The sequence below is a fragment of the Rhizopus delemar genome, genomic scaffold (assembly GCF_000149305.1).
Source record: "Rhizopus delemar RA 99-880 supercont3.4 genomic scaffold, whole genome shotgun sequence".
Lineage (NCBI taxonomy): Eukaryota > Fungi > Mucoromycota > Mucoromycetes > Mucorales > Rhizopodaceae > Rhizopus > Rhizopus delemar.
The window spans coordinates 342,821-365,885 of record NW_027137830.1 but is presented as its reverse complement, the minus strand read 5'-3'; the positions used below and the strand labels follow the sequence as shown (position 1 = coordinate 365,885).

Sequence of the window (23,065 nt, the reverse complement as noted above, 5' to 3'; positions counted from 1 at the left end):
AATGATCACAAGTCCATATTGTAATAATGATTGACCAATAAAATATGATTTGAAAAGAAGCAGTCAGAAATTCTCCTGAAAAAAAAAGTATAAAAAAGCAGTTATTCACTGTCCATTTTTTTTTTTCTTCATTCAAAGAACTATCTGAACACTCGTAGGCGCAAGTTGAAAGGTGCGATGATAGGCATTTCTTTGCCTGACTTCGGGAGGGTTTTCTTTAATAAAAACTACCTAACTGGCCAAAGGCTTCGGCTGGAGGGCGGGACGATGGAGGGTTTTTTCGCAGTCCTAACTCATTTCACGATGGGGAGGGACTTTTTTACCATTTATGTAAATAAAAAAGAAAAAGAAAAAGAAAAAGAAAAAAAGCAACAAGTTAAAAATGATCAACTTTGTTTAAAATATTCAAACTCTTTTTATATATAGAATGAAGCTGTTACTAAATGATACAAAAAGAGAGAACTGGAAAAGGATTGTAATTGCATTTGCGCCACAGTTCCTTTAAGATAATGCTTGGAAATGGTTACAGATCACTACTTGCATACTTTACTTCCTTTTTTCCTTTTGCCCTCTCGTCGATCGTATTGAACATTTTCGCTTCTACAAAAAAAAAGGCGTAAAGGTGAACCACAGCCATTGAATCAGTATCTATCTTTAAATAGATAGACGAATTTTTATGAGGAATCAATTATTTCTATAAAAGTCATAAACATAGGTTTACATTATTGGTCATAAGTAGGATATATAAAGAATAGAAGGTTTAACATAAACAATTATGCATCAACCAATCAATACTTAAACTTTGCTAATGAAATCAAGCGCTCGGATTCACCAGAGTTACGACACATTTTATGGAATACGGAATCACTGGTTTTGATCAGTGTCAAGGGGACTGGAGTAAAGAAAGAAAGAGATCAATATCATCACAGTACCTTATTTATAAACCCTTGCCTATCAAATTCAACAATGGATCCTTTACAAAATGCCAAAATACGATCATATTCAATCACGGTCTGCAAACGAGGAGCAATGCAAAGAAGAGAAGAACCTGAAAGTTTAGTTGAAATTGACTTTTGAATCGCCTTATCCGTTTCAAAATCAGCACTAGTTTTAATATACTTCTTTTACTTGTGGTTGTTCAATGTCCGTTATGAGCAGATACTGTTCTACAACAAAATGAACTATAAATATATTGCTTGCTTGTATAAAATAGTTCAGTTGTTAAAAAAAAAACTTGTGTTTGTTTTGAAATCTGTACGCACCTAAAAGAAAAAAGATAGCAATGTATATTCATACATTTGTAAATTAATAAGAGGACAAAGAAAACGATATTTAACTGCTTTATATTGCTCCATACTTGGTATCGTTTTGAAGTTTCATACAACACTATTTATTTGAGAAAACTTGAGTTATAAAGCTATCTATGTTAGACAAGACAAGCTTAGCTGTTACTCAAGGCTGATGCCATTTAGGTTGACGGATTAATAAACAAACTACTCAAAGATTGACATACACTAAATGTGATATGCTTTTATTAAAGTACGATGGTTGGATTTCAATAGTGTACTTTTAAATGCCTTCGCATATTACTTTGTACACTAAATTTCCTTCCGCACCCAGGCTGTGGACAAACATGAGGTTTTTCTCCTGTATGCGACAATATGTGCACTCTTAAAGAAGAAGGACGTGAAAAGGTTTTGGTGCATTGCTGGCAGGCATATCTATTTTTAATAGGATCTGACGATGCATGCTGGTGATTGTACGGATGATATTCAGTCAAGAAAATTGATCTCTGGTGTCTCTGTTGTTCTGATAGTTTACTCTGTTTGATGGTAGGCTCAGTTGTAATAAACAAATTATGAGCCAATGATCGCTTGTCTGATATGTTTATACGAATCAATTTCAATTACAAATCAGATAGTTTGAGTATACAGCTTATTCACCTTCTTTTATCGAAATACCATTCAACATATCTTGAATAGGTGGAAGATAAAATTTACCTTGTTTCATATTTAAAGAACTGAAAAAAAAAAAAAAAAAAAAAAAAAAAAAAAAAAAAAAAAAAAAAAAAAAAAAAAAAAAAAAAAAAAAAGCTAAAAAGAAGCATTTTCTGTGGAATAGATAATAGTGACTTTTTAAAAAAGCATTTGATTCAGTGATACAATCACAAAACTTGCAAACTTGAAGTCATTCTTTTATAGCCTAAAAAGATTTTTTTTTTTAGAAAATGCCCTACAATTTAATATACAAGAGAATCATACGCTACAGACATGAGAACAAATTGTACAACCGTAAGTGGGTTTCTTGTTATTTTCTGCAATCAAAGTGTGTACTTTTAAGAAGAGATAGTAAAGTTGGGATCAGTTTAATATTCGTAATGTCAAAAACAAAATCAAGGTTTAAAATAACTTTTATTAGAAGTTGTGCCAATACGATTTTCATTGTATATCTTACTGGCTACTGTGTAACCATTTTCTTTTGTTGTTTTGAAGTGACAAAGATTTAAACTTTGGCGTCTTCATTCTTGTACAATGATGTTAAATTATTACATAACCTTTGTATTCTGTGGCTAATTGATTTGACTCAATAACTTTTTATATTGTATTATACTAAAGAGGATCTCAAGGAAGGAAATGATATCTCTGCCTTTGTCGAGAATACTAGTAATAATAGCAATATCTGCGGATTACGTTGTGAAATAGCAATGCTAGCATGGGAAACTGGCCCTGTTCTCATTATTAGAAATCACAATTTATGAAAGATTCTTCCCCTCAACGACAAAGTGCTGCTTCTGGCGATCTAAACTTTGCCAGAAAAAAAATGATAGTCCATGTTAATCATCACCTTTAAATGGTCCTCCTTTTCATTTAAAGACTTTCCGTATATTCAATAAATTTTATCTTAAGGAGCGGTAAACGACGTAAAAGCAGCTTCAAAATGATTTACTTGTACAAATTTTTAAATTCCATTTACTCATTGTGTTTGAACAAATGTACACATTATGTGTAAAAAAGGACTTAAGCATGCGTCATATTTCTATAGTGAACGTTTAATGTTTCAGGTACACAGTGTGTATTCCTCACCTTGAGTCATTGCTAAGCCACTAGCATTGTGTAGCAACTTGTATGGAGGATTTTCAATTTTTTTTTTTGAATATATATGCGTATTACTTCTTTTACGCTCCACTCTTTTCCTCGCTCCTTTAAAATGGCATCCAGACAGCAGCCTCCATGGCTTAAACCTACCGCAAAACCAGTGCCCGTTCTCAAATTTCAAAATTCTCTTACTAAAACCAAAGTACATATAAGCAACATTTTGCTCCGTTCTTTTTTATCTTACTCTTTTTTAGACCGAATTTATTCCTCAATCCGGTCGTCGAGTGACCTGGTATAACTGTGGACCTACAGTGTATGACGCATCTCACATGGGTCACGCTCGTACCTATTTAACTATGGATATCATTCGACGTGTCCTTCAAGATTACTTCAGATACGATGTCCTCTTTGTACAAAACGTTACCGATATTGATGACAAGATTATCTTGAGAGCCCGCCAACAATATCTTTTCGGCAGCCTCAAAAAGGAAACACAGCAATTGAACGAGAAAGTGATTGAGCAAACACAAGAAGCTTGGTCAGAATTTGCAGCAGCCAAATTAAAAAAGCTGGATGAATCTATGCTTCAATTAGCTCTCAATAACTGGCCTGAATTCGTCAGCAAGATGACACCTGAAGAAATAGCAAAAGCCACTGCAGCAGATGAAAAATTCAAAATGATTTACAGTGCTTTGGTATATAAATAAATATTAGAAAAAAAAAAATGGGAAAAAAGCTTACAAAATAAAATAGGATACATCTTATAAAGCTATTGAAAAAGCCAAAAATAATTTAGCAAATGGAATCAATACTAAGGAAGCTGTAGATCAACTTTTGGATTCATCTCAAGATACTGTATCTACTTGGTTAGACGTCAGAGTAAATCCAAAAAAAAAAAAAAAAAAAAAAAAAAAAAAGTGTTAAATTCCAATTTTTTTTTCATGTAGAAAGGATCACAAGTCAATGATCCAAAAGTTTTCCGTGATTTACCTGCCTACTGGGAAGACCAATTTTTTCAAGATATGGAAGCCCTCAATGTACGTGCACCCGATATTCAAACACGTGTGAGCGAGTATATTCCAGAGATTGTAGATTATGTTCAAAAGATTATTGACAATGGTTACGGCTATGTTGTCGATGGCTCCGTCTATTTTGATACTGCTCGTTATGATGGTCATAACGGTCATCATTATGCAAAATTAGAGCCTTGGTCTAAGGGCGATACAGCTTTGATCGAAGATGGTGAGGGATCATTGGGTAGTAAGCTTCAAGGCAAAAAAAATAGCAGCGACTTTGCTCTTTGGAAAGCCTCTAAGCCAGGAGAACCCGTTTGGGACTCACCTTGGTCTCAAGGTCGTCCTGGATGGCATATTGAATGTTCTGTAATGGCAAGCGCTGTCTTGGGCCAAACAATGGATATTCACAGTGGTGGTGTTGACCTCGCTTTCCCTCATCATGACAACGAAATTGCTCAAGCTGAGGCACACTTTGATTGCCATCAATGGGTCAACTACTTCTTGCACGCTGGCCATCTTCACGTGGAAGGACAAAAGATGAGTAAGAGTTTAAAGAATTTTATCACAATTCAAGAGGCTCTCAAGACTTACTCTGCCCGTCAGTTGCGTCTTTTCTTTTTGAAACATCAATGGGACGCCAAGATGGATTTCAAAAAGACAAGTATGGATGAAACCATTCAAATCGAACAAACAATCAAGAACTTCTTTGATAATGTCAAGGCTTTGGTGAACAAAGTCAAATTAGATGGCTCTCGTGGTGCTAATGAATTGCCCGATGGCAACGTAACACATCGATTTAGACAGATTGAGATTGAGTTGTTACAAATCTTGTCGGACAAACAAGACGCTGTGCATGCTGCCTTATGTGACTCCATTAATACTCCTTTGGCCATGGATGAAATTATGGATATGATTAATCAAACAAACAAATACATGTCTTCCAACGCTAAATCAATTAACACTCACTTATTGAATAAGGTGGCCAAGTGGATTACCTCTATGCTGAAGACATTCGGAGTTGCTGATCAAGGCACTGATATTGGATTTGGTGTTTCTGGTAGTAACTCCAATCAAAATGTATGTTTTTTATGTATATGCTTTAATTGTCTTTTCTCACTGATTAATCATTTAACATTACAAGGCGGAAGAAATTTTGATGCCTTATGTACAGGCACTTTCTTCTTTTAGAGATCAAGTACGTCAAGGCGCACGTCAAAAGCTTGAGCATGTTGAATTCTTGAAGATGTGTGACTCACTTCGTGATAACCAAATGGTAGAACTTGGTGTATCCTTGGATGATCAAGAAGGTTTGTGAATGACGAAATTGAGTATTTAAAAAAACTCATCCTTCCTATTCCTTTTAGATGGAACTGCATTAGTGAAATTGGTTTCTCGTGAAGAATTGATCAAGCAGCGTGAGAAAAAGTTAGCCATTATTGCCGAAAAAGAAGCTAAAAAAGCAGCAGCAGCAGCAGAACGTGAGCGTAAGCGTTTAGAAAGATTAGAAAAAGGAAAGTTGGCTCCTGAAGAAATGTTTAAGCAGTCCGATGAGTTTTCTCAATTTGACGAACAAGGAATTCCTACACATACCAAAGATGGTCAGGAAGTAGCCAAGAGTAGAAAGAAGAAACTTTTAAAAGAGTACGAAATGCAAAAAAAGTTACATGAAGAATATTTGAAAGAAAATGCACAATAAATGGAATAAAATTGTTCTATTTTAAGTAATATTTAGAGAAGGGGGGTAGGAAGAGTGTATTAATGTAAATGATATATACAATGTCTTTTGGGGATTAAACATAATGCGCGTCTCTTTTCTTTTTTTAAAAATCAGCATCCAAAGTGAATTTTTTCTCAACAGGGGTCTTGTTCATGACACCAGCACGCTGATAATCAGAAACACGCTTTTCAAAAAAGTTGGTCTTCCCTTGCAGTGAAATCATGTCCATAAAGTCAAACGGATTCGTTGCCATATAAATTTTATCGAACCCAAGAGCAACCATAAGACGATCAGCAACAAATTCAATGTATTGACACATCAAAGTAGAATTCATACCAATCAATGCAACAGGTAATGCATCAGTTAAGAATTCCTGTTCAATACCTACAGCTTCCATTATAATATCCTTCACACGTTGTTGGCTAGGTTGTTTACGAATGTGAGTAAACAAAAGACAAGCAAAATCCGTATGAAGACCTTCGTCACGACAAATCAATTCATTACTAAAAGTCAAACCGGGCATCAAACCACGTTTCTTAAGCCAAAAGATAGAGGCAAATGAGCCAGAAAAGAATATACCTTCTACTGCAGCAAAAGCAACAAGACGCTCAGCAAATGAATCATTAGCAGAAATCCATTTGAAAGCCCAGTCAGCCTTACGCTTAATACAAGGAACTATAAGAAAACAAGTTAGACTTTTTATAAATAAAACGAGAGAAAAAGTTGCGCTTACTTGTATCAATAGCAGAGAAAAGCATTTCTTTTTCTTCATCATCTTTTATATAGGTATCAATCAAAAGACTGTATGTTTCAGAGTGGATATTTTCAATCATGATTTGAAAGCCATAAAAACATTTAGCTTCAGGAATTTTGACTTCATCACAAAAATTTTGCACCAAATTTTCATTTACAATACCATCAGAGCTCGCAAAGAAAGCCAAAACACGAGAAATAAAAAATCGCTCATTCTCAGTCATTTTGTTTTCCCAATCATTTTGGTCTCTACTTAAATCTATTTCTTCAGCTGTCCAAAAAGATGCTTCTGCCTTCTTATAGAATTGCCAAATCTACAAAAAGAAACAAAAACATTTCAGCAAAACAAAACAAAAAAAAAAAAAAAAACATTTTTGTTCTTCTCTTTTACTTCATGGTATTTAATAGGAAACAAGCAAAAACGCCTTGTATTTTCACGAAGAATTTCTTCTTGTTCGTCATCAACCTTGTTTTTTAAAGATAAATCTTGGAGTTTGTTGACATTTAATTCGATTGACATTACTTCTAATCTCTTTAACAAATAAAAAAAAGGACTGCGTAAAATTTTAAAATTTTAACATTATTTAATCTCATCCAATAAAGCCTTCTATTATCATGTGCTTTCATTTGTTATCAGATCAAATTGTATTTAAAGTCAGATGCACGAAGGTAGGAACATTGTGTTAAGTATCGGATCTCAATCTCATGAAAGAAGTTGAAATTGAGGATGGAAATAAGCGCATACTCAAAAAATGAGGGAGAAAGGTATGAAAGAATCTATAATATACATCCAAACAATCAAATATCCCTTTTTCTTTCATATCGTAGGATTAGATTTTTTTTAGCAGGCTAGAATTAAAGATATAGTCAAAGGTTTGACTAAAGCGTTTGCAGGGTTTATTTTAAAATACTTCACAGTTGGTAGATGCATTTCAAAAGAGCATAGTTTACAAAAATTATCACCATCCTTCTGCAAGAAACGATGAGACTCGCCTCAATAAACGTTATGAATAGGTAAAAGAATTTGAAGCGGATATGGATTACCTTAAGGATTGTGCCTTTATTGACAATTCTGATTTCGACATCAACATGAGACAAACATATTCTCATTCAGTCTGTGGTCGGCATACCTTTGTATAGAATCTTTTTATGCAACTAAGCCTTTATCACGTACGAGCCTATTCATTCTGACAAATAAAAAAACTGTTACATATCACAGTAGCAGTGTAAGAAGGATCACCTTTACTCTTGAAGCAAGAAAAATACGTTTGCATATCCCAACTTGATCAGGACGTGAAAGACAGGAAAGATGATTATTCTGACAATCTTCATTGATGGATTGTCTTTCTACCCTTGGCCACGGGCAAGACGGACGAATTATACTCACTTTCATTATGCTTTCTGGAAGTACCATAACGATTACAGTGGTACCTTGTGTTATCAATAAGGATGCGAGAAGACTTCAAAAATCCTTTACTGAAATTACAGATGTTTTCTTCGAGCTATAAGTCCCATGAAGACACTGATTAGCGCGTTTATCAACTACGCTTTGCTGCCAAAACAAAAACAAAGGTCCATAGCCTAATTGAAAATGAAGCACTTTTTCATGGTAGGAATCTTGTTCACGAGGAGTGTAGCTAACATTATTAATGTTAAATTTGATCATCTTACTGCTTGGTTTGCTATCAAAAGGAGAAAAGAGTAATACAAGTTGATTTTTAAAGAAGAAAGAAAGAATGGAAAAAAAAATTCAAAAAACATATTTTGTAACTGCTGAAAAATTGAGGAATATTTAAACTTCTCGTATATATGACATGTAATAAGTAGAAGAAAGATATACGTGACCAGAGCATGCGTGTTTGCATAATTGATGAAACAAAAGTGTTAAAAACATATATTTATTGTTTCTTCCAATTAACTCATATAGTTTACGGAAAGCAACATAAAGGAAAAGCTATGAAAGCCGAGATAAAAGGCTCTTTTGTCTGCGTGAATCCGAGTTGTGTGCTAGTTAAAAGCAAAAAAGTAGTTAAATCAAGGTACACTGCTTTAGCTCTTTCTATTGAGTTGTCCAGATTAGCATGGTTGATATTGGAAGACATTTTTCCAGAATTTAATAGCGAAATCAGTCACTCAAAAAACTGAATTTCTTACTCGTGTCCACCACTTTCTTAAATGCAAGAGTTGGATCGAACAATTAGCTCAAGTTCTTATTCGGTAAAAATAAAATAAAAAAGAATCTGATAAGGTATTAGCACGAGATTTTGGTTCTTTTCTGTACCTACCAAAAAGTGGTGCGTGTTTAATTTTTCAAATATTCAATTTATAAAAACTTCTTTACATATCATTCAGTTACATTTGTTAGTAAAATCTAAGTACACAAACAATCAATTTTATATTTTACTTATTAGACTAATAGCCTTATTTTACTCACTAGGACAAAACCTTTGATTTTTGTCAAGTTAGTACAAGCTACCGAAAATATCGTCATTCTATTTCCAAATGAAGATGTCCAGTAACACAAACAGGAAAAATGATTGGCGTAAATTTTAGAAAAGTGGTCTTTTTTTATTATTATTATTATTTTATTCTAGCAAATGGAGCCCTTAACAGATGTAGAAAAAGAAGCTGTTTCCCAGCTAAAGGCTAGTTTACCTGAGATTACAAAATGTGCTCAAGTACCCGAAAATTATCAATTATGGAATATTGCTCTTGATAAGGAGTCAACTGATTCTCGTTTGGATGTACTTCTTGTGAAGTTCTTAAGAGCAAGGTAAATAATTCATAACAAAGTTCAATTTATACTTATTTTTTTTTTGAAAAGAAACCTTGACTTGGTGAAGGCAACGAAAATGTTGACGGACACCTTAATTTGGCGAAAAGATTTTAAAACAGACGAACTATTGGATGAAACCTTTGATGAATCTCTCTTTTCTTCTGTTGGTTATTTATACAAAACAGATAAGAAGGGAAGACCTGTATGTTATAACTTTTATGGTGATATTGATCAAGAAAAAGTATTTGCTGATGTGAACAAGTAAAAAAAATAAAAGTAAAAAAAAGCGTTTATTTATCGTTCAAACAGGTTTATTCGTTGGAGAGTACAATTAATGGAAAAAGGAATACAACAAATTGACCTTGTAAATGTGGACTCAATGATTGTTATTCATGATTATAAAGGTGCTTCTGTGTTGGGTAGAACACAAAATGCAAAGACTGCTACAAAAGAAATTATTAAAATTATGCAAGACAATTATCCTGAATTTTTGGTAGGTTCAATTTATTTATTATATAATATGTGTATATTCATATAGACATAGGCTACTAAATTCTTTGTAAACGTTCCTTGGTGGGGAAGGTAAAATAAGAAAGAAGAAACAGAAGATGGAATACTAAAAATAAATTATGTATAGCACGATTTTTAAATTGGTTCGTCCTTTGTTATCCGAAGCCACTGTCAAGAAATTCGTAGTTTGTTCAAAGTAAAAAGTAAAAGATAAATTTTGTTTGCTGTTAATAATTCCTCTTTATAGTGACGAGCTTTATTCTAACTTAACGAAATTAATCCCTGAAGAAAACTTAGCTGACACTTACCGTTCATATGCACCTAAAAAAAAAAATCTTCAGGAATCTGAATTAAAAGAGACTTCTGTCAAGGAAGAGCAACATGTTGTTGAGGAAAAAAATGGTTCTACCACAGAAACTGAAAAAGTTCTTGTAACTCCTGAACCTATTAAACAAGTAGCTGAATCCTCTACTGCTGCTACTGCTACCAAAGAAAACTAATGACAAATATTACTGCTTTTATTAAACAATTAATCTAACTTAATCCTTCATTCACTATGTTATATATACATTTACATTTATTTGATTAACTACCATTCTTAAGTTTATTATCATTTCTTTTTAATCTTCATCAACTGTTCAGCAAGTTTTCTTTGCCTTTTGTTTTATCTTGTTTTTTACCTGCATGCTTCATATACTCAACAAGCCATAATTTTACGGTTATTAGTCTAATGATAAAATGCATTTGATATCTGATATCCCTTTACAGAAACCATATCGATTATATATCTTCTTTTCTATTGATTTTAAAGAATAAATGAGATAAACTGCAGAATATTTTATAATAGTAACTAGGCGAAAACAAATTATCATTTCTCTAATCCGTCCCCTAGCCTTTTTTTTTTTCTCTTGCCAAATCCTAAGCCCGGCGCCAACCGGTGTATGTATTTTTTTTTAAAAAAGATTTTAGTTTTGCTATTCTTTTTTTTTCTTTAAAGAATTAAAATGACGACAGAAACTAATCAAAAAACTCAAGAGGTAACAAACAGAAATAGGTTGTGGCAAAAACTTTACTTAGTCTTGCAAACATATAGATTCATAAAGCAATCGATCAATTAGCTGGTAGCCTTCACCATTTTACAAACCTTTTGTTTGGTACATCTCCTGTTGAAAAAGCTGATCATGTCAATAAGAAAAAAAAGGTTGAAAAAGATCCTAATGCTCCCAAACGCAACCTGTCCAGTTATATGCTATACTCGCAAGCTGTACGCCCTAAAGTTGCTGCTGAACATCCCGACATGAAGGCAATTGAAATTGCCAAGCTTGTGGGTGAGATGTGGAATAAGTTATCAGAGAAAGAAAAAGCTGTATGTGTTTCTCATCCCGCAAAAAAAAATTTTTAGATACACGTTTTCTTATATGCTAATAGTAAAAGCTTTCCCTTTTAAATAGCCCTACATCAAGCAAGCTGAAAAGGAAAAGATTAGATTTGAAAAAGAAAACGCTTCTTACAAGACAACGTTAGCTTCAGAAGAAAAGCAACAGCCAGCTAAGCGTAAAGAACGAAACGCTGAGGAAGTGACAAGCGAAAAAAAGGCAAAGAAGAACAAGAAGGAAAAACACGCTCACAGATCTGAAAAGTCTGGAGATAAAAAATCAAAGAAAAAAAATTTTTAATACTTCAGGATTATTCATTAAAAAAATCCAATAAATCAATAAATCATATTAATTATTTGATGCATTTTGATGCTTTATCGTAGAGCTGCAAGAAATTTATATGCTACTTTTGTATTAAATTAAGAAAACCATTTTATTGAGACTATTCAAGCTATTAATTTTACTGCCATACTCTTTTCTTTGTTTTATTCCAAAATACAAACAAATCATATTGCTATATCTTCTAAAGAGCAGAAAGATGCGATCTCCCTCTTTTTTTTTTTTTTTTTTTTTTCAATAACCCATCCCCTGCAAAAACTATTAAGTGTCTCTAATCAATAAATGCAATGAATTAGATATAGCATTAAATCTGTTCTATACATAATTTCACGTCTGTGAATATATTCGGTAACAAACACGATTGTAAACATATCTAGAGGAAGGTAATATAATAAACTTTAAAGTAATTGAAGTAAAAGTTTACTAAACGCATACTCTGGGCGTTGCATTCAAAACTCGAAAAAGAAAACATTTATTTGTAAATTAAATACATCTTCTTGACATTAATTACAAAGAAGAAGAGCTTATTTACAAAGAGTAATGTTAAGCTCCTATAACTATTTGTAGTATGTAACATTATACATATGATATTTATTACGGTAGAAAAATCTAAAAAAAAATAAAAACTTTACAAGTTAAAAAATGTGTTAATATTCGCTTGAATTAACCTAGTAATTTTAGTGAAAGGGAGTATCACTCTTTTTAAACGAGGTTATAAGCTTGCACATGGTCAGTTGAATCAGGTTCCCTCAAGAAGTAAAATATTCTTTGAGGTTGGCAGAGCTCAAGACAAGTCGACAAACAGCAATGAATAGATATCCTCAAGTGCTTATCTGTTGTGTACTTCAATTACTGGCACATTGTTCATGATTGATATAGAACAGTGTCTGTTCATAACGGACAATGAACAATCACAACTAAAAGAAGTATATTAAAATTGATAAAAAATAACGATTTCAATAAAATACACTCTTCTTCTTTTTATATATAACTATCACTATTAGATTCGTTCTATAAAGTAAGCATGAACAATAAATAAGTCATGATCTTTACTATTCATCATTTCTGCAAACGAATAATAATGGACCAGGTACCTAGTCAACTTTGATCTGACTGGAGGCATTTCATATAAATATATCTTTCCTCTCAATGAAGACGGAACAATTCTCCCAGATCAGTTAAAGAACAATAAGATCTATAAAAACAATGAATTAAAGACTTTCATAATCGATTCAGCGATTATTCTTCAATCAAACATGCCAATTATTGGATCTACGGCCATAGCTACTCATTTACCCGTCAACTGATAGAAGAATATAAATAGTAGACTTTGTAATGATTCCCTTTTAACAATGAAAATTGTCTTAAATAACGTTCAGTCTCAAAAAGTATTCTTTTGGTTTATTATTGCTACTTTGATAATTACTTTACCAGAACATAACAAGAAATATAATGCTCTTTATTGTTCATATAATGTTGAATAGCCCTGCATATTGACTACATAAAATTTAACTGTGATATTTCACAGCAAGTCTTTAATCGTCAAATCAAATACTGAAATTCTTATCTCATCTTCTTCATCGTATCTAATTACAATACTCTTCAAAAATAGTGAATATACTTACACACGCTCATTACTATGCTCTTCATATTACCTGTTATCAAGAAATTAATTATGAATCTGTAAATAGTCTCCCAGTGCTTAATTTAATCATATCCAATTATAAGAAAGCCTTGTCTCCTCTTTTCCATAGCGCTCTCTACTAACTCTCCATTGCAATTGTCTACATACTACGTTTCCAAATAAATGAGAAAAATTTATTGGTTGATCGAGAAAGTGTGATCACTATTTTAAGAAAATTAAGATAATAACTAAGAATACAGTAGCCACAACGCCAAATGGGCGATTGTAACTTTTCTAACTTGATAACAGTTTGGAATTTTTAGGAAAACATTCATTTATATTTAACAAGGGAGGAAGAAAGAATAAACAACAAATACCGATGCTTTCTCGAAAGTAAATCAGATTAGAATGAGGAATTTAAGAACCTAATCTCTTCGCGCTATTTTTTTCTACATACAAAATACATGGTATAAAGAATGGATAATAATGCATGTGTTTTTATCTCGCTCCAGAGGATTGATACGTAACTGTTTTACCAAACTAACTTAACAAAATTTATCAATAAGGGATTTGATATGTGATTAAACACGTATTTATTTTACATAAAATACTGTAAATAGCGCTTCCTTTTTGTAATCCTTTCGTAAATGAGTTAGTTAATTTTTCTACGAATATGGCCAAGAATCTTTAGTGAAAAAAGAAATGAAGGAATGGATTGGACTTTATTACATATAACATCAATAAAGGAGATTTCTACATAAGGCTTCGATATTGTTGTACAGACATAACCGATTTGTACTCTGCGCAAATCAGAGCCTGTCATTATTTGGTCGTGTCACACAAATTCAGTTACTCTTCATTCATTATTTATTCCTTTCTTTCTTCTTATCTCTCTTTCATCATGTCTGAAAACATCATCGCTTCTCTTCAAGTTGGGAGCAATACAGCAAGTATACCCATTCAAGACTATAGAGCTCGTAAAGTAGCCTTAATCACAGGTATGCATATGAAAAGTACATTTGTCGTGATAATAAGCCTAATATCTGTTCTTATAAAAGGTGTCACTGGTCAAGACGGCTCTTATTTGGTTGAATTTCTGCTAGAAAAAGGATATGAAGTACATGGTATTATTCGTAGATCCTCTTCTTTTAATACAGGCCGCATTGAGCACATTTATAAAGATAGACATGAAACTGGTAAGTTCATTTTTTATTAGGGCCTTTTTTTGTACTCACTGTTTTTTTTTTTTAAAAAAAAAGGTGTAAAGTTCTTTCTTCATCACGGTGATTTGACTGACTCTACTTGCCTTGTTCACATCATCTCCCAGATCCAACCTACTGAAGTTTATAATCTTGCTGCTCAATCTCATGTCAAAGTTTCTTTTGACATGTCTGAATATACTGGTGACGTCGATGCTCTTGGCACACTTCGTTTATTAGATGCTATCCGTACTTGTGGTTTAGCTGACCGAGTCCGTTTCTACCAAGCCTCTACCTCTGAACTTTACGGTAAGGTCGTCGAGACTCCTCAAAAGGAAACCACGCCCTTCTATCCTCGGTCTCCCTATGGTGTTGCCAAGCTCTATGGCTACTGGATCACTGTAAACTACCGTGAATCCTACGACATGTATGCTTGCAATGGTATCCTTTTCAACCACGAATCACCTCGTCGTGGTCGTACCTTTGTAACCCGTAAAATCACACGTGCTGTGGCCGATATTCACTTAGGCCGTCAGGATTGTCTTTATCTGGGTAACATTGATGCCAAACGTGATTGGGGACATGCTCGTGACTATGTAGAGGGTATGTGGCTCATGCTTCAGCAAGAAAAGCCTCAAGATTTCGTCCTGGCCACAGGTGAAACACATACTGTAAGAAGTTTTGTTGAAAAGGCATTCAAGGTTACTGGACGTACTATTGTTTGGGAAGGTGAAGGTGTGAATGAGATTGGTAAAGACGCTGAGACAGGTAAGGTGCGTGTGCGCATCGATCCCAAATACTTTCGTCCTGCCGAAGTTGATCTTTTGTTGGGTGATCCTACAAAGGCCAACACTGAATTGGGCTGGAAACGTAAGGTTACTTTTGATGAACTGGTGACTGAAATGGTTGTGGCTGATATTGAAGGGAGCTTAAGCTCTTCTACTTTGGTGTAAGTATATATCTTTGTTTTCCTTTTATAAAAATAAAATTATGAAGATTGCGCAATGTACTAGTCATCTGTTATAGTATGATTTTAACTTGTAATAAACACAATCTGCTTTTATTTATGTCTTATACTATGTTGGTTGATACACTTAAAAATTAAAATAATTAGAAGAGAATCCTAATTAAAAGTATAAAATAAAAAAAGTGAAATTAGACAATCTTTTATAGGAAGATTGACTAATGGTTAGCCAGCCTAAATTAAGAATCGCACTAATATACCACGTGACCGGAATAAATGTATAACTGAATTTTAATTTGTATTTCTTTTCCCTCTGATTCAGTCGAAGATGAATAGACTGGACTTGCCAGAATATGCAGAGGATGCTGCCATTTTACGCTTTTATCACATTGATTCTTTGGAACCTGAAATATGGATTGAAAATGAAGAAAACCAGGATAAAGACTTGAATAGAAACAGCACATTTCAACATCCAGAAGATCAACAACTTGAAAGCATTCAACCATCAGAAAATGATGTTGAGTTGCAAGCTATGAACGACAGTGACCCATTAGGGATCTATTCTTCCATCTTTCCAGAGTAAGCAACTGCAAGATAGAACTCATGCTAATGTTGCATATTGAATTACACTCCTCCTTTTTTTGTGATAGTGAAATGTCTCGAAACACCAACTTGACACAGCTAAAAGAAAGTAAGGGTGTTTTTTTTTCTTTTACTAGAGTAAACTTTTGTAAACAAAAGCTTTGATTTAGAGGCGACACTAATGATCACCAATAAAAAATTCCAACCGCGACACTTTTTACTTCAAGTACACCAGAATACCTCTTACAATGAACTTGTTCAAGGAGAAGAAAGGCTCAGAAAGGGCGTGGATCAAAAGGCTGAAGCACTTAAGAACTTGGTTCATCAAAATTTTGATCGATTTGTGAGTGCCAAAAATACCATTGATCATGTTTATGAGGAAATGAAGTCAAAACAATTAAACGAGAAGCAAGACTATGGAACAATCAATATTCAAATGGCTTTAGAAGGTAAATACATATACATTATATGTAGATAACATGAGCTCATCAAGTACTTGCCTTCTTTTCTTTAGCTGCGAATAATCGCGCAGAGCAAATCTATGGACCTGTAGTTGAAAGACGACAAAGGGTTGAAAAGGTCAAGAGTACTCTTAATATGCTACAAAGATACAGATTTCTGTTTAATTTGCCTAGTAGCTTGTTAGAATCAATTAAGCAGGTGCGTGAAGGGAAGGCTGCTTAATATAACATGTGTTACTGATATGCGATAGACAAAATATGAAGTAGCTATCCGTGATTATAAAAAAGGCAAATACCTATATCAAGTACTAAAAGGAGACTTGGATTCAACTGATGCGTCGGATATGGATCAAAAGGAAAATCGCATTACGGATCTTCATCTTAAAGTTTTTGACAAAGTGTGGGTGGAAGTCTGTAAAATTGTGTCAGAGCTTCAAAATGTGTTACTTAGAATGTTGGCCGATCCTTGGCGAAGTATGGAAGAACAAGAAAAGACGATTAAGTAAAGAAAAAAAAAAGTGATATGTTCTTATTCTGATACTCCAAAGTTTTTTATTTGATTTAGATACGACTGAAGATCCAGCTTGGTTCTATCTTGATAGTCAGCATCAATGGATTACAGGGCTTATGAAAGAAACTTTTGATACTGCCATTCAAAAAATAAATCGCTTGAAGTCAGAAGACCCTAGCGAAGAATTTGCTATCCAACGTAGCTTGGGTCTTAAGAAAGCTATTGGTCAAATTCACAAGCTGAAGGATATGAGTACCGAAGAAAATTATTCGGATGCAGAATTAAAGATTTGGCGTGCAACTTCTGATCTTGTCAAATCTCTTTCATCTCTTTTGCTTCGATGTTTACCTGACTTTTGGCGTTTATCAAAGGCATTTATTGAAGGAAAGTTTGCAAACAAGACAAATGAACCCTCAGTAAGAAGACGTCGACAAGGTATGGACATGAATAAGGTCGACCAGTGTCAACGTATGACGCGCGATATTATCAAGCAGTATGCAACTCTTTTATCAGACTATTTCTCACTAGATCAGGAAGAGCTTCAGGTAAAAACGGCCAAGGATGGTTCTGAAAAATACATGATGCCGTCTTTTTTACCTGCAAACGCCAACTCGATCTATACTTCAGAATATTTGACACTTGTTATTGGCGATTTGGCAACTTGTGTGAATGATATTAGTGGAATTAATCTAGCAGGTGAAATATTTTCTGGATTGACAAACTTAATGGAAAAAGCACGATCTAAATTTATTGATGTTGTGTGCAAATGTTGGGAAAGAGGTATGATTTATATGATAATGTTAAAAAAATGAAAAAGAAACTATATATTGAAATATACTAGATGCAAAGACATTCTATATGTTGGAAGAATGGATACTTGACGCTCAAAATCCTCAAATTACAACTTTACTAAAGCGATATTATGATTTTCACAAGTTTTGTGCTAGATCTGCTCATAAAATAGCAAGCTTAACTGCTGTCTCGGACGACTTAGAAGATCAGACAAAGATGCCTATTTCACCTAATTATATCGAAAAAATAAGAGGCTCATTCCTTGAGTCTACATATACCTTTCTAGATGGTCTTGTGCAATTGGCTTTTACGGATTATACCCCATTAAATGAGAAAGAAGAACTGATGTTGACCAAGAAAAGAGAAAACATTGATGTTCATTCTATGGTAATCATTCCTAAACACGCCTAAAAGAAAAGTACCTTTTTACATCATTTCTTTAGGATGTTCGTATTTTGTTGACTGTGAGCAATCTGGAGCATATGCGTGGAAGTGTTATCAAAAAACTGATTGATTTATTTGAAGTAGCATTCAATGTACAATTAAAGGAGGATTTAAGAGTAAAGCAAAAAAAAAAAGGCGTTTTCATTTTGCATAATCTTTAACTTTTGTTTTATAGACATTAGTGGATGTAATAGACCAACTGGACGAAATTTTATTTGGTGATTATATTAAACGCAAATCGCAAATCATTCGAGACATTGTTAAACAGGGTATACTTGAAAGTGGAATTGATTGGTCAAGTATTCCTAAACCACAAGAGGTTCATCCATTTGTCTACGAAGGTTTAATGACCCTAGTAATGGTCCACTCGCAAATCAGTGGTGTTGCTAAACAACTAGTAACGAGGGCCCTCTCTCGATTACTCGAAATGATGGCCAGTGATTGCTTGGAAAGCTTTAAGCAAGTTGAACGATTTGGTATGGGAGGTATGCTTCAAGCTACTTTGGAGATTGAATTTATGCATCAAACATTATCTCAATATGTGACGCCAAGCGCGTCCGATACACTGCAGTTAATTTATCAAACAATTGAACAGGCCTATGATCCTCAACAACAGTCATCCAGTAACCTCCAATCTGAATTAAGTCATGTCAAGGAACTTTTGGTGTTCAGCCGTAAAAGTACTGTTGTCCAATTTTTGTGTTTTAAGCAAAGCAAGGATCGTAGAAAGACTGTAGCAAAATAAATGAGGTGTGCATTTAGTGCCTTTTTTTATGTTTTTTTTTTTCCATTTTCCAAAATAACGAATGTCTGGAAACAAACGACTAAAAGGGCTCAGTGTTTCTAGACCATTTTATTATGGCAGTATTGCCTACCCTTTGAATGGAAAGAAAGTGTCTGATCCAGATCATACGCATCGTTGGACAGTGATGGTGAAAGGACTAAATAACGAGGATTTAAGTTATTACATTAAAAAAGTAGTATTCAAGCTTCATGAAACATATCCAAATCCTATTAGAAGTAAATGTTGCTTTAATACGCTTTAACGCAAAACTAATTTTTTTGTCACTCAAAGCTGTGGAGCAACCACCGTTTGAAGTATCAGAAACAGGTTGGGGTGAATTTGAAATAATGATTAAAATCTACTTTCATCCCTGTGCCGTTGAAAAACCAGTGATTGTTTATCATCACCTACGACTACACCCCTTTGAAGATGATTTGAATGGACAACCTTGGCCAAAGGACAAGCCTGTCATGAGCTTACTTTATGATGAATTGGTCTTCAACGAACCAACAGAACAATTATATCAACTCTTTTCTGATCATCATGCCCTGACATCTAATTTGCCCACCAAAAAGAATATTAGAGAGAATATAGTACCTCAATTTAGTGCACAGCTAGAACAAGAGGAAAATGAACGATTGGACAATGCACAGCGAGAAATTAATTCACAAATAGCTTCTTTAAAACAAAAATTAGCAGCACTCGAGTAAAATGTAAATAAAAGGAAAGAGGGGAATATTTAATGTTTATTGTGGCCATTATATGTGGCATATAGCTATAGCTTTACCATAAAATTACCAGGGACAGATCCAGCATTGGACCATGCTTGATGATATTCATCCCAAACTGCGCCTATCCACCATGACTCTTCTGATAAATCAGATTCTAAAACACCCACAAGGCAATTTTTTGTCAGTGGTATTTCAGTAGGATCCGTAGGCTTGTAGTCATATTTTGAGCGCGCTGTATTTTTGAAGTGAGTTTTTCCGTTATGCTAGCTTCATGCTTTTTTTTTTCTAGCACTTACCCCAAGATATAATGGGTCTTCCGTCTATAAACGTAGTTGGCCAACGAACAATAGGAGATAAACCATACATCATTGCTGGAGAAGGTTGTGGAGAAGGTGCTACATAGTTTGGTATCGTGATAGGTGGTGGAATAGATCTTTGGTAAGGTTGCATGTTGGGTGAACCTTGAGGCGCCATTATAGGAGATCGATGAGGCTGCATCATAGGTGATACTGGGACTTGCATCATCATAGCCTGCGGTTGTATCATGGGTGAATGTTGTGGTTGCATCATAGGAGAGCGTTGAGGCTGCATCATAGGGGATCTCTGATCAACAGCTGCGTACTGTTGTTGGGATTGAGGATTATATGGCTGAAAGTGTGGTTGCTGTGAGAAATTAGATGGTTGGTTCAATGGTTGCTGTTGTTGCTGTTGTTGCTGTTGTTGCTGTTGTTGCTGTATCATGGCTTTTGAATTATTATTATAATCTTCGTTTTGAATTATTTGAGATATAGGCCGTGGCGACTTTGGAGCTTGCTCTGGCGCATCAATGATTTGTTGCAGTGTTCGTTGTCCACGTCTTACTGGAAGAGATCCTGTGTCAGGTTTGTATTCTGAAGGCTGTCTTCGATGAAAATCTCTGTCTTTGGTACCTTTTTGAGACTCCAACGAGTTCAAAACAGCTTCGATTGACTTTGATTTTTCTTTTGTCGTAGGTATATCATCAAGTTCTTTCTGTTCCTTTATCTGCTGATTGATAGTTGCTTTCTCTATCAATGACTTGTTAAGTGGCTTTCTCTTTATCTGACCACGAGAAGCGGTGCTACCCATATTGTCACTTATTTTATATCTGATGGTTCCTTCCATCATCTGGTTCTTATCTTCCAGTGTTTGTTGCGCTGATTGCTTTCTTTTAAATTCTTTCATTACCTCGCCTACATACTCGTTTGTAGCTAAAAAAAAATGAGGACAAATGAATAATTTATAATAAAATGCAAAAAAGAAGTCCATTTTCATACTTGGTATCTTTGAACCTGTTCCATAATTTGAAATACACTTTTCAATTTCTTCTTCAGCACTGCACTTTTCTAACTGAGTTCGTATCACTTCACACCACTTCATATTTGCTTTAGGGATGGTATTGTAATTAAAAAAACGTAAAGACTTACTTCATCTTGAATTAACAATTTAGCAGAAGCCAGATTAGCATACTCCCATACATTTCCCTTTATAAACTCAACACGATCTTCTTCCATCGCCTCGATTGTCTAAAATAAATAGTTTACAAATCATTCACCATTTTGTTTATCTCTTTACTTACCTCACATGCTTCTGTCCATGTTTCAATCCATTCCTGGGACAATTCATTCACTTCTTCTACAAGCATTTTATATTGTTCTCCTATACACATAAAATATAAATGAATTGTTATTTTTTTTTATCACCATTTCACTCTTTTACTTAGTTTTTTCATCATTTGATTTGATTGTCCTTTTGAAGCATCATGTTCTTTTAAGTACTGCGCCCTTATCTAGTAAGAAAAACAAGATAAATGACTAATATTTCCTTTCTCTTTTAATTTTCTATTACTTTTAATAATTCAACTGTTCGTTCCTGTCTTGTGAGATAAACTTTGTGCAGTATTTTATCCCACTTGTCAAATAAAGACCGATAATCTTCTAATTTGGCTTCCAATTCATTGGAAACTTCCTTCTTTAGTTTTTTAGATAATTCTAAATGAGATTCAGCTGTTTTTCTTAGTTCCACAGCAATAGCTTGATAAGCGCCGGCAACACCATCTTCAGCAGGTTCATCAAGTTCTTGGGCAGTAGAAAGGGCCAACAGCTTTTCACCAAATTCATTTTCCAGATCAGCCCTGCAAATGAAAATGAATATGGTCTTATTACATTTGAGCTTTTTTTATTACCTTTTTTTATAAATACTGTGAATGATATCTAGGTCATCGTGTGTTGATTTGATGTAGTCTAAAAGTTGATTCATACCTGAATCGTCTTTGGACCAAAAATTGCCTACAAATGAGGTTTGATTTAACAAAGGTTTTTGCTGTATATTAGGTGTCATATGAAGAGAGATAGAGAAGAAAATGGAAGAGAATAATCAATAACTAAAGAAAAAAAAAAGAGAGAATGCATAACTTTTATAACAAAATGACATTTTGCAAAACAATAAGCCAAAAAAGGAAAATACAACAGATGTCCGACGTGATGATTATTAGGTTTTTGAGTGATAGAGTAATATGCTTCTTTGTTGTCTTGCCGCGGTAGCTACCGGTTTATCGTTATTTGTGATTCATCTGGAATTGTTGAAGGTCTCAAGTTTTTGTCCACTACTAGAATTAAATGGCTTTTACATGTTACATAGCGCATTCTGCCTTGTTGCAAGATCAAAAGTAGATTTATGTGTGCATTAGTACTTTCTATGCTGACATTCTTCAGCAGTTTATTATAGTATGTCATGTTTGATGAATTTATACTTGTAAGCGTTCTTTGCAGCATATCTTTTGGCATTAATAGACTTAATTGCTTACATAATGAATCATTCACTGAAATGCCTATCAATGTATTAAAACTATGTTATACAAGCAACTATCGCATAGAATTAGACGCATAAAGCATTGATTGTGCTGTAATACGAAAAAAAAATCTGAATCAATGAGGACAAAAAAGTGAAAAAAAAAAAAGGTTTGGCGTGATGTACGGTTCATGGTCCTTTGATCTATATTTAAAATTTATCTTTGCTGTAGAGATGACAGCTTAATTGAAAGCAGAAATTGGAATAGTTAATTGTCAGCACAGATCTTTATTGAGAAAGATAACTCCTGCAAAGGGTTTAAATTTACTTTCAATACAGTTTCACAAATTACAAATAAATATTATTGACTAATGGCTTGATCATATTTTGATTTCCAGATCCAGGAATTACCCATGATCCCTTGTCCTTGTTTGTCTGCCTTTCTATAGTATTTGGCTGCCATATAAAGATCTTTTTTAACACCAATGCCCTCATTATAACAGTGTGCAATATCATTTTGAGCATCAGCGTCACCCAAGTCAGCAGCAATTTTAAAAAAATATGCAGCTGATTCTTTGTTCTT

At 33.9% G+C, this 23,065-nt stretch overlaps 7 protein-coding genes across 7 annotated transcripts; 5 read left to right on the top strand and 2 right to left on the bottom strand.

Moving 5' to 3' along the window:
* Nucleotides 1–3,207: 3,207 nt before the first annotated feature.
* On the top strand, nucleotides 3,208–5,426 carry RO3G_05648 (cysteinyl-tRNA synthetase; the record flags this gene model as incomplete). Its single annotated transcript, XM_067660238.1, has 5 exons — nucleotides 3,208–3,297; nucleotides 3,350–3,790; nucleotides 3,849–3,974; nucleotides 4,043–5,188; nucleotides 5,283–5,426. 5 exons carry the CDS (start codon nucleotides 3,208–3,210, stop codon nucleotides 5,424–5,426), a joined length of 1,947 nt encoding a protein of 648 aa, XP_067516339.1.
* Nucleotides 5,427–5,931: 505 nt separating this feature from the next.
* RO3G_05647 (ribonucleoside-diphosphate reductase small chain) lies at nucleotides 5,932–7,101 on the bottom strand (the record flags this gene model as incomplete). Its single annotated transcript, XM_067660237.1, has 3 exons — nucleotides 5,932–6,503; nucleotides 6,562–6,895; nucleotides 6,973–7,101. 3 exons carry the CDS (start codon nucleotides 7,099–7,101, stop codon nucleotides 5,932–5,934), a joined length of 1,035 nt encoding a protein of 344 aa, XP_067516338.1.
* Nucleotides 7,102–9,178: 2,077 nt separating this feature from the next.
* Nucleotides 9,179–10,367, top strand: RO3G_05646 (uncharacterized protein; the record flags this gene model as incomplete). Its single annotated transcript, XM_067660236.1, has 6 exons — nucleotides 9,179–9,354; nucleotides 9,406–9,618; nucleotides 9,667–9,850; nucleotides 9,902–9,939; nucleotides 9,995–10,063; nucleotides 10,115–10,367. The coding sequence occupies 6 exons, from the start codon at nucleotides 9,179–9,181 to the stop codon at nucleotides 10,365–10,367; spliced, it is 933 nt and encodes a 310-aa protein (XP_067516337.1).
* A 504-nt stretch (nucleotides 10,368–10,871) lies between these two features.
* RO3G_05645 (uncharacterized protein) lies at nucleotides 10,872–11,543 on the top strand (the record flags this gene model as incomplete). The annotated part of the gene is made up of 3 exons (XM_067660235.1): nucleotides 10,872–10,904; nucleotides 10,961–11,233; nucleotides 11,319–11,543. The coding sequence occupies 3 exons, from the start codon at nucleotides 10,872–10,874 to the stop codon at nucleotides 11,541–11,543; spliced, it is 531 nt and encodes a 176-aa protein (XP_067516336.1).
* Nucleotides 11,544–14,107: 2,564 nt separating this feature from the next.
* Nucleotides 14,108–15,358, top strand: RO3G_05644 (GDP-mannose 4,6 dehydratase; the record flags this gene model as incomplete). The annotated part of the gene is made up of 3 exons (XM_067660234.1): nucleotides 14,108–14,204; nucleotides 14,265–14,402; nucleotides 14,466–15,358. The coding sequence occupies 3 exons, from the start codon at nucleotides 14,108–14,110 to the stop codon at nucleotides 15,356–15,358; spliced, it is 1,128 nt and encodes a 375-aa protein (XP_067516335.1).
* Nucleotides 15,359–15,697: 339 nt separating this feature from the next.
* Nucleotides 15,698–19,653, top strand: RO3G_05643 (uncharacterized protein; the record flags this gene model as incomplete). Its single annotated transcript, XM_067660233.1, has 11 exons — nucleotides 15,698–15,948; nucleotides 16,020–16,060; nucleotides 16,122–16,400; nucleotides 16,466–16,611; nucleotides 16,664–16,914; nucleotides 16,961–17,703; nucleotides 17,765–18,102; nucleotides 18,159–18,275; nucleotides 18,335–18,833; nucleotides 18,991–19,179; nucleotides 19,235–19,653. The coding sequence occupies 11 exons, from the start codon at nucleotides 15,698–15,700 to the stop codon at nucleotides 19,651–19,653; spliced, it is 3,273 nt and encodes a 1,090-aa protein (XP_067516334.1).
* A 65-nt stretch (nucleotides 19,654–19,718) lies between these two features.
* Nucleotides 19,719–22,032, bottom strand: RO3G_05642 (uncharacterized protein; the record flags this gene model as incomplete). Its single annotated transcript, XM_067660232.1, has 8 exons — nucleotides 19,719–19,906; nucleotides 19,971–20,903; nucleotides 20,970–21,033; nucleotides 21,120–21,218; nucleotides 21,272–21,351; nucleotides 21,412–21,481; nucleotides 21,541–21,826; nucleotides 21,878–22,032. 8 exons carry the CDS (start codon nucleotides 22,030–22,032, stop codon nucleotides 19,719–19,721), a joined length of 1,875 nt encoding a protein of 624 aa, XP_067516333.1.
* Nucleotides 22,033–23,065: the final 1,033 nt, after the last annotated feature.